Source organism: Mya arenaria, chromosome 8 (genome assembly GCF_026914265.1).
Source record: "Mya arenaria isolate MELC-2E11 chromosome 8, ASM2691426v1".
NCBI classification, from domain to species: domain Eukaryota; kingdom Metazoa; phylum Mollusca; class Bivalvia; order Myida; family Myidae; genus Mya; species Mya arenaria.
Genome location: NC_069129.1, coordinates 64068154 through 64078208, shown reverse-complemented (window position 1 = coordinate 64078208; position 10055 = coordinate 64068154). Strand labels below are relative to the sequence as shown.

The 10055-nt window shown below is 36.9% G+C and overlaps 1 protein-coding gene across 1 annotated transcript; it reads left to right on the top strand.

Annotated features, from left to right (window-relative positions):
• The first annotated feature begins 603 nt into the window (after positions 1 to 603).
• LOC128244469 (uncharacterized) lies at positions 604 to 1356 on the top strand. Its single transcript, XM_052962471.1, has one exon. The coding sequence runs from the start codon at positions 604 to 606 to the stop codon at positions 1354 to 1356; it is 753 nt and encodes a 250-aa protein (XP_052818431.1).
• The last annotated feature ends 8699 nt before the right edge of the window (positions 1357 to 10055 follow it).

The following is a 10055-nucleotide window of genomic DNA, read 5'->3' as shown; positions in this document are numbered from 1 at the left end:
CGTGTTCCGATACTGGGGAGGGTGACAGTGTTGCCTGAACCAGTACTGGAGGGCGCTGACGAATTAGTGTGAACTGGTACGGTGGGGTCGCTGGCAGTTATTGTGTGAACTGGCACTAAGGGGCATCGACAGTATTGCGTTGCTGGTACTGGGGGAGGGCGCTAGCAGTATTGCGTGAACTGGTACCAGGGGGCATTGACAGTATTGCGTGAGCCGGTACTAGGGAGTGTTGAAAGCATTGTGTGTACCGGTACTTAGGGGGCCCTAGCAGTTTTGCGTGAAATGGTACTAGGGGGCATTGACAGTATTGCGTGAGCCGGATTAGAGAGTGTTGACAGTATTGCCTGAACCGGTATTAGGGAGTGTTGATAATATTGCCTCAGCCGGTACTAGTGGGCATTGACAGTATTGCGTGAGCTGGTACTAAGGAGTGCGGTGAGCCGGTATCGGGGATTGTTGAAAGTATTACCTGAACAAGTAATAGGGAACATTGACAGTATTGCGTGTACAGGTACCAGGGGTGCGTTGACAGTATTGCCTGAAACGGTACTAGGGGGCATTGACAGTATTGCGTGTACAGGTACCAGGGATGCGTTGACAGTCATGCCTGAACCAGTACTAGGGAACATTGACATTATTGCGTGTACCGGTACCAGGGGTGCGTTGACAGTATTGCCTGAACCAGTACTAGGGAACATTGACATTATTGCGTGTACCAGTACCAGGGGTGCGTTGACAGTATTGCCTGAACCAGTACTAGGGAACATTGACATTATTGCGTGTACCGGTACCAGGGGTGCGTTGACAGTATTGCCTGAACCAGTACTAGGGAACATTGACATTATTGCGTGTACCGGTACCAGGGGTGCGTTGACAGTATTGCCTGAAACGGTACTAGGGAACATTGACATTATTGCATGTACAGGTACCAGGGGTGCGTTGACAGTATTGTCTGAACCAGTACTAGGGAACATTGACATTATTGCGTGTACCAGTACCAGGGGTGCGTTGACAGTATTGCCTGAACCAGTAATAGGAAACATTAACAGTATTGCGTGTACCGGTACCAGGGATGCGTTGACAGTATTGCCTGAACCAGTACTAGGGAACATTGACATTATTGCGTGTACAGGTACCAGGGGTGCGTTGACAGTATTGCCTGAACCAGTAATAGGGAACATAAACAGTATTGCGTGTACCGGTACCAGGGATGCGTTGACAGTATTGCCTGAACCAGTACTAGGGAACATTGACATTATTGCGTGTACCGGTACCAGGGATGCGTTGACAGTATTGCCTGAACCAGTACTAGGGAACATTGACAGTATTGCGTGTACAGGTACCAGGGTGCGTTGACAGTATTGCCTGAACCAGTAATAGGAAACATTGACAGTATTGCGTGTACCGGTACCAGGGGTGCGTTGACAGTATTGCCTGAAACGGTACTAGGGAACATTGACAGTATTGCGTGTACAGGTACCAGGGGTGCGTTGACAGTATTGCCTGAAACGGTACTAGGGAACATTGACAGTATTGCGTGTACCGGTACCAGGGGTGCGTTGACAGTATTGCCTGAACCAGTACTAGGAAACATTGACAGTATTGCTTGTACCGGTACCAGGGGTGCGTTGACAGTATTGCCTGAACCAGTATTAGGGAACATTGACAGTATTGCGTGGACCGGTACCAGGGGTGCGTTGACAGTATTGCCTGAACCAGTACTAGGGAACATTGACATTATTGCTTGTACAGGTACCAGGGGTGCGTTGACAGTATTGCCTGAAACGGTACTAGGGGGCATTGACAGTATTTTGAGTGTGAAGAACTGATGAAGAACATTCTTAATCAGTGCCACATATAAGGCCGTGCTTCTCATTTTATGTAACCCAATTCAAGTATTTATTGAGTATCAATGTGATAACAAATTCGTCTGTATTGTGGGAATCAATCCTAATGAATTAAAAAATGCACATGAACTTTCAAAGGTACAATCTAAAAGAAAATTCCTGACTGAAATTAGAGGCTTTCTTCTGGCGTGGTCGTGTCCTTTGATTGCAGGTTTGCATAGTAGCTGGTTAGCTGGTTGGTAACAGGGAAACTGGACTTGATGTAGCCTAAAGTTTAAACATAAACCCTGCGTTTAATGGCACATGATAAACGCCAAAGTCATAGAACACAAAAGCACAAAATCACAAACAAGAAACATGGAACTCCACAAACAGAACAGTGCATATATAATATTTAAAAAGCTAGGTTTGTTTTTCAACAATTTCCTTTATAATTATAATGTTTTACTTGTTACTTTTTTTCTATGCTTTCAGACAAGATTTTACATCTTAAACATAATAAATATCCGCATTCAGATTACATTTACAAACATGGTATTTCATTGTTCTTTGATGGACTTTTGTAACGCAATTGGTTGCTAATTGGATGATACGAATTCGATCGAACCCCCATGGATACCACGTTTCCTTCTTATAACATTTACAATCTTTTTAATTCAATATTGTTACGATAAAAAAATTCTTTTATTATGTTTACTTATTCAAGAAATATGTCTGCATGTGATATTCTGACTACCAACGAGAAATCTCATTATTTCTCCCATCTTAGATAAGTAGATCCAATAATTTAACCATGCTAGATATTCTTATCTTGCCCACGGGCGAAGATAAAATGCCCGTATGGAACTCCTTTTACCACATTGTAATTACCTCCCTTGTTGAAGACTGTCGTCAGTAGCATCAAGGAAATCTTGTCTTATGGTAATATTTAGAAAGCTAATTAATGATTTCTCGCTTCAAATGTCACCAAAAAACAGTTTTCACGCACCATTCAAGAAATAATGCTTCATTCTCCTTAGAACTATTTAAAAAGACCGATTTGACTATTAACATTAACTGGATCACTGCGCGTATATCCATGACAACCACGTGCTATCGCATATCCATACGCAATTATTTTCACTAAGCAAAAAAGAGTTCCAGCAAAAAATACATTTTTACTTAATGTTGTTTAACAGAGGTGGGAGAAAAAGCGTCTACCATAGCCGCTCGTATAAGATAGGTCCATCCCGACCCTCGCGCAGGGTGTATTGCGGAAACTCGGTAAACCTCGTTTCCGCAAAACACCCTACGCTCGGGTCGGAATGAACCTATCTTATATTACACTCTCGGCCATGGAAGATACTTATAATCTAATTATTTTATGGCCCGATACATCTGGTAAAGGTTCGACCTTTTGCAAGTTATACAATTTTACTTCTTTAACCGTTTTTCATCTTTTCTCTCAGAATCACAAATAGTTTGATATAAAGTTATGATTCCACAAATATTCGAGAAAAGATCACTAGCTTTATCTCATTTCCTCAAGTGGAACTTAAGTACCAATTTACTTCGAATTCAAGAGCAGGCACCATTTATAATGCTTAAAATACATGAAGCAAAACATATTTATCTTAAACATTAAGTTGAAAATCAAGTCCCTTTTATCAGATTGGATAATCTCCAAATGTTTATGAATAAAATTGCGATATTTTAAACTTATATATTTTACAACGATTGCGAAACAAATTATTACAGCATTATACATTATCACACGCATTGGCACGATTTTATTCGGGAGTATTTCACTGTGGGGGGGTGGAGGGGGCAAACCACAGTACCCGGAAGAATCTCACTTGTCCGGCTTAGTGACCAAACACCAAACTCACATGCGCCCAGGTCGGGAATCGAACCAAGGTCGAATAGGTGAGAAGCGAGTGCGCTAATTTCGGCAGTAACCGGACAGTCGATTGCGTTGTATGCGCAATATATTTTTGTTCGTTTGAAAAGCAGGAACTAAAAGTAAAATAAACAGGTCCACTACAATTAAAACAAGAGCTTCGCTGAGCGAAATCCAACGCTCACGCTTGTTTTTTGTTTGTTTTTTTGTTAAGTCAAAAGGGGAGGGGGGCATAACCAGCAAATTATTGAAGCCAGCGTAATGGACCTTGAATAACATTTGCGCAATTTCTTTGGCAAGATGATTGCCAAGTCCCACCTCTCAGTAAGGCTTAGATTTTTTTCACTTTGTAGACGCCGCCTTTTAATCAATTCAGTTGCTTTTGAATTTGAAGCTGGTGCTTAATTTTCAAGAAATCTTTATTTATTTATTTTGTTGAACATAATGTAAGCGTTTGTGATTTACTAGTGTAGATATTCTCAAACACAAACAATCACATGTGATTTATCTACCTGATAGACATAACAGGGTAAGACCGTTATAATTTAAATTCGTTCTTCAAATTAAACGATTACAGATAAATAAACAATAAAAAAACAATTAAAATACAGTTTTCCTCCGGCAGCTGCATTAAAACGGTCTGCAACCAGGATAAAAACATCTGTCGCTGGATAAATTCTTACATAGGGTTTTATGTAACATATAAAAACATTTTCCATATCTTACGGAATATGTCAACATAAAAAACATTTTTTTTTTATCATTTGAATCTTAATGTTTATTGTTTAATGGTGAAATAAAGATATTTTAGAAAAAAATATTTGTTGAGGTAGTAAGATAATGAGAAGCGTTCAAGATGCCTAATTCAATATATACCTCACATAAATGTGTCCCTTCTTTGTATATATAAACTCGATCGGTCCGTATATCAGTTTATTTTGATGAAAATCCAGTTAAATGACATCAGCGGTCCATATTATATTTTTGGCAGGTCCGGACATCGCCAAAAATGTAACATGGACCGCTGACGTCATACAATTTGTAAGTGCGGCTTGCTATTTAACAACGGCGAAAACTTGTCGCAAGTTAACATTATAAGCTTTGTTCAATAAAACAAATCAAATCGCTTTTAAAATATTAAATGGTAATGAAAAGTGTTCGGTATAATATAACAAATATAACACACCACCTCGGGCCATATGATATTATAAGGACCGGTCAGTCAGCCCCCGAAGGTGAATGGACCACGGCTATGACCCTTAGTGGTGTGTTATATTTCTTAAATATTGCTCTTTTTATTCGTTGTTAATGAACAAATGAAATTTCCAAATAGTGATAATTTTTAACAATTAAAGGAAATTTGTCAACATTTGAATACTTTTTAGATTGGTAATTGTTGTAAATGAAATACTGTAGAGAAAATCTATCATAAAGTCAGGTAATAAAAAGGGTGCAAACGACATAATGTCGTTAATGATATTAATGATGCTATTTAATAATTGATTTGTAAAAATAATAACTAGCGAGTGTGGTTTCAATAGTTTTTCAACATATTCATATTCGTTCTTTTTCCTTTTTACCTTTCATTTACTCGCTCATATTTTTGGAACATTTTTTTCACAGTTATGCACCTAAAACACTAATAATATAATCATTTTACTATTTGATACCGAAATTTCAAAACATACAATTAAAGTATAGAACACACGATCAGGTAGATGCGAGGAGCAAACCCACGCCGTTACATTCAAGTAAAAAGAGAAAACGGACAACAAAACTTCTCGCCAACAAGGACTTTTTCATTAGCCGAGGGATAGTTTTGATAAGCCTTTTCTTGAAAATCGTTAATAACGCTTTTCAAAATCGTTGACTTCAAAGACATTTTTGTGCATATATATTGACTTTGCTGAAGGGTTCGTGACGTCAGTAGCTAAGTTTTAAGATAAATTATCTTTCATACTTTATTTTTCATAACATAAACGAGTTCCTTTAACAAATATCTGTTAGATCTATAATCGATTTGATCTCGAATCAACGAATAATGATTAGTCAAAACATAACAGGTACAGTCCCCTTTTCCTTTGAACACAACCCGAACTGGCAATTAGCCAATATACAAAACACAAAATAATAATTATATCTCTTTCTTTCTTTTCTTTCTTTCTTGCTTTCTTTCTTTCTTTCTTTCTTTCTTTCTTTCTTTCTTTCTTTCTTTCTTTCTTTCTTTCTTTCTTTCTTTCTTTCTTTCTTTCTTTCTCTCTCTCTCTCTCTCTCTCCCTCTCTCTCTCTCTCTCATGCTTTGTCTCCTTCATTGTACTAATGTATTACGACATTATTAACATACGCTGTTTTGTACTGTCCACATTACAGAAAGCCGTAACGTTGTTAAACTGACATGATATTACCCTATCTTACACCGTTTTTGCTGTGTTTCTACAAGTTCAACGTTTTATGTATGCCGTTGATAAGCGAATAAGACTTGTTTCAATCGGAAGTGGTTGGAAAATATCATTTCAATCACCCGCTAAATGGGTATAAAAATCATAGGTAAGATACAGACAAATACAGTCATTCAATGGTGCATTCAATAAGCAGTTAACACGAAATGCTCCTTTTGTCTACGAAAATTAATCGAGTTTCTTTTTACCGCATGCTGGGCATTTAAATAAGGTGTTTAAGGTAGCATCCAATCTATGAAGTAATTGAAGCGAAATCTGAAGGGAAAACAAACCACCAATGCATGCTCCTGATATGATATATCACGCCATATTCTGTAGACAATAGCTCGTGTGAACTGCATTTATTAATACACATTTGGTTTTGTGAGAAAGGTTTCAGAACAAAACGTTGATTCAACATCACCATTGTGTGACTGTACGCACGCATACTCTGACGTTATCAAAACGAATCAACAGCACAATAAATTTGAAAAACAGCAAGGCCAGACTTGTATTAATTCACAGTTTTGTGCATCCTTATCATATATCACATTTGCATTCTGTGGTTTTCGCGTGACGTTTGGAAATAAAATTGGTATTCTCTGTAAGATAAGTACCGTTAGTAATTCTTCCATTAATATAATGCGAGTGAAGTACATACACAACTACCCACGTAAGGGAACGCTATAAAGACACGATAAAGACGACACTAGCAATATACATTGGAAACTTAAGGGACAAGACAAGTTGCCAATCATTTTCAAATATCCTATTGAGAAGCACAATGCCAAGGCCTAGCAGGACTGAACGAGGATACACGACAACACAGCGCGGCAAGGACAGACAATATATACCGCAAAGTATCAAAAAAAGTTTTACTAGTTTTACTTTTCGCATGAAACACTGTTGTATTCGTTGTGCGTCGAGTACTTTAATGTAAGGTCATGAGGTAATTAAATGATAACGAATCCTGTAAACAGATCTTCACGATTTTTACTCACTTAATAAAAACAACACATAAATCCAGATTGTTTTACGTTATAAAGAATATCGTCGTCTAGATGGAACTATTTAGTTATAAGACATATCGTAAGTAAAAAGCTAAATCCTTGATAAAGACTTCAAAACAAATGTTATAATGAGGCCGACAACAAATGCTATCAAATCGATCAACGAATCTGTGGTAACCTTATACATTTCTAGATTGTGGCCTGGAACACGTTCTTTTTTCAACCACGAATGTTCGTTTGTGTGTTTATGTACAGAGAAATCGATCTTAACAGAAATTACGCTTATCCTTTGTATATAGAGGCACGCATGTGATGCCAAGGGAAACTGTAAGTTTACCAGTTAACTCACCGATGTGTCTAGGCCTCTCTTTTTATCGTTCTTGTTGAAATATAGAGCAATTGCAATATAGAGTAAAAGCTCTTTTGTCATGCAATACAAAATAAAGAACGTATGTTTGTTGTTTATATCATACATAATAGCTACTAAACATGCAGTTCAGCAATGTACTTGTTTTTATTAGAAGCTTTGTTGGAGAGGTAATGGCTTTCGCAACTCCTCATAGAGGTAGTTGGAATTCGATCATTTGACAGTTTCTACCGCAGAAACAAAATCGAAATTAATGTAATTCATATAGGTATACAGCTAAATCTAATTATCAATATTATAGTTGTTATCATTTAAAAACGTTTGTATGCTTAACAATCGTGTAGTTGTTCAACATGACAGAGGGCGTATAAGTGTTTGTCTTTAAATCGATTTGTTCAATATTTACATTCTTTTTGTCGAGTGTTTGGACGTTGGAAGGGAATTATATTGATTGTTACACAATATACTAATGATAATTTAGTAAAGTCAAGATTATGTACAAATTTAAGTTAATAAAATAAGCTACTTTAGCTTGCTACACCCAAAAACTCCAAGGCATTGGGACCTGTTCGTAATGACACATTTCTTATATATGTTGTATATGTATTATTTCCAGAACACAGAGGTATGTTTAATGGCCGCTTTGCTAAAATCACTTACATGTATTTTCCGGGACATACAGTGCCTACTCTCATGTTTCGATCTTGTTATCAAGCGAGAGCTATATTCGTTGGACGCTGTCTAAAGAAATGATTCCTCGCATACTTTTTAAGCTGTATCCAATGCTAATACGTCTACACTAAATATATAATCATCTACGGTAAACAGAAAAGTTATTTCAATTGGCAGTAAATACTAAACAGGTGTTTCGTTTTGAGGGCAATTAACATTGAGACAAGCAAAAGAAGTCAAAAGATGTATGCAAGTTTAAAAACAAATTCAAACAAATGGTAATTTTGTTTGAGGATTAATGTGCAGATTAGCCATAGATAGACTCATTCAGTATTGGACAATAACCAAAACTGAGACTTGTCAATTGACCATATAATAATTAACGACTGACAGTTCATTCTCTAATGATGATATGATTGCAAACATTAGCTTATTTGATGACATAAATTACTTCGATCACGTCGGTACTTAAATAGTTTATACGAGGCTGGTTTTAACAGTAGTCACAACACAATCGTGTAGCGTTGGCAGAATTGTCTATTTCAGTCCCTCAAATTACTCCTCAATGACATTTGAACACTTCTTGGGCCGTGAAATTTTGCATGCATTTGCGATTTGGGTGCTTAATATTATAATGGAACAACAGGGATAAGTCCGGTAGCAAACAATATAAGACACCGTGTTGAAATGCACAATCTCAGGGCCTAATAACCCCTTGTTTAAGGCTTAACCCTCGTAGGATGTTTTTTTCGTGTAAGGGAAAATTAACATAGCTACATTGTTAGGCATATTACACAGTTCTGCTAAAATATTCTAGAGAATATTGAAACCTGTTGCATAGGAATTTCTTTTCTATAGACATTTGTTATCGCAAGACTTTTTACGGATATATTCAGGTAAGAATATAATTTAATGTCAGATGATCGTTATAACATACGCTAGCGAATGTAGAAGTTCATCACTTACTTCAAACAGACGTAGAGGTATAGGTCAGTAGACACAAATTGTTTCGTCCATTCTTACGAAACACTTACATCATTCAAATTGTCCATCAAACATTGACTTCATCCTGATGTTTATCATTTGATACACCAAAGATTGATTTCCACTATCAAAATGGTAATTATCCTGAGAAATATTTGGTAGTTGTCCTATAAAGTCAATATAGAGAAACTCCAAGAAACAAAACACATTTTATTTCTAAGAAATGTCATGCTATGAGACTGGCTATTCCAATGTCTACCCCGGCACCGTCGTAATTTTTCAGCCCACGACGTTTGTAATGATTGATTTTCAATATAAAAGTCCTAAGTGAGTCAAAGATAAAACGTCCCTATTCATTTTACAGCTCAATTCATCATGAGTTATTCACAACCAATAGATAAATTACCAGCAAGCAATATAATATTTTCTTTGCATCGTAAATCTACCAGACTCGCTGCTGTGCTGTCATATATGCAGCAATATCTGTATGCATTGTCGATAAGCCAACACATAATTAAACCAAAGCTCAGTTATCACCGGAAATACAATCTAACACTGCTAAGTAGTTTCTTTATGAGGACGTAGACAATATTGCAAATACCAAAGACAGTCAAAGATAATTCTCAATCATTGTATTATGTAAGATCTTGCGTATTAATCGGCATTCATAGGTATGTATAGAGTTTCAAATGATATTACACATTCGCTTTAATAGAGTTATCAATTATAAAGATAAGAAAACAGTGTCAATAATAAGCATAGCTATAAATCAAAAGAAGACCCCGGCCTGTCGAAAAGAAGTCAAACAAGAGCCGTCGTAAGACAGCGCGCTCGACTACGCCGCTTTGACTTAGAATA

Excerpts from the sequence above, each read along its gene's own strand:
- LOC128244469 (XM_052962471.1), top strand. The coding sequence starts at position 604 with ATGCCTGAACCAGTACTAGGGAACATTGACATTATTGCGTGTACCGGT.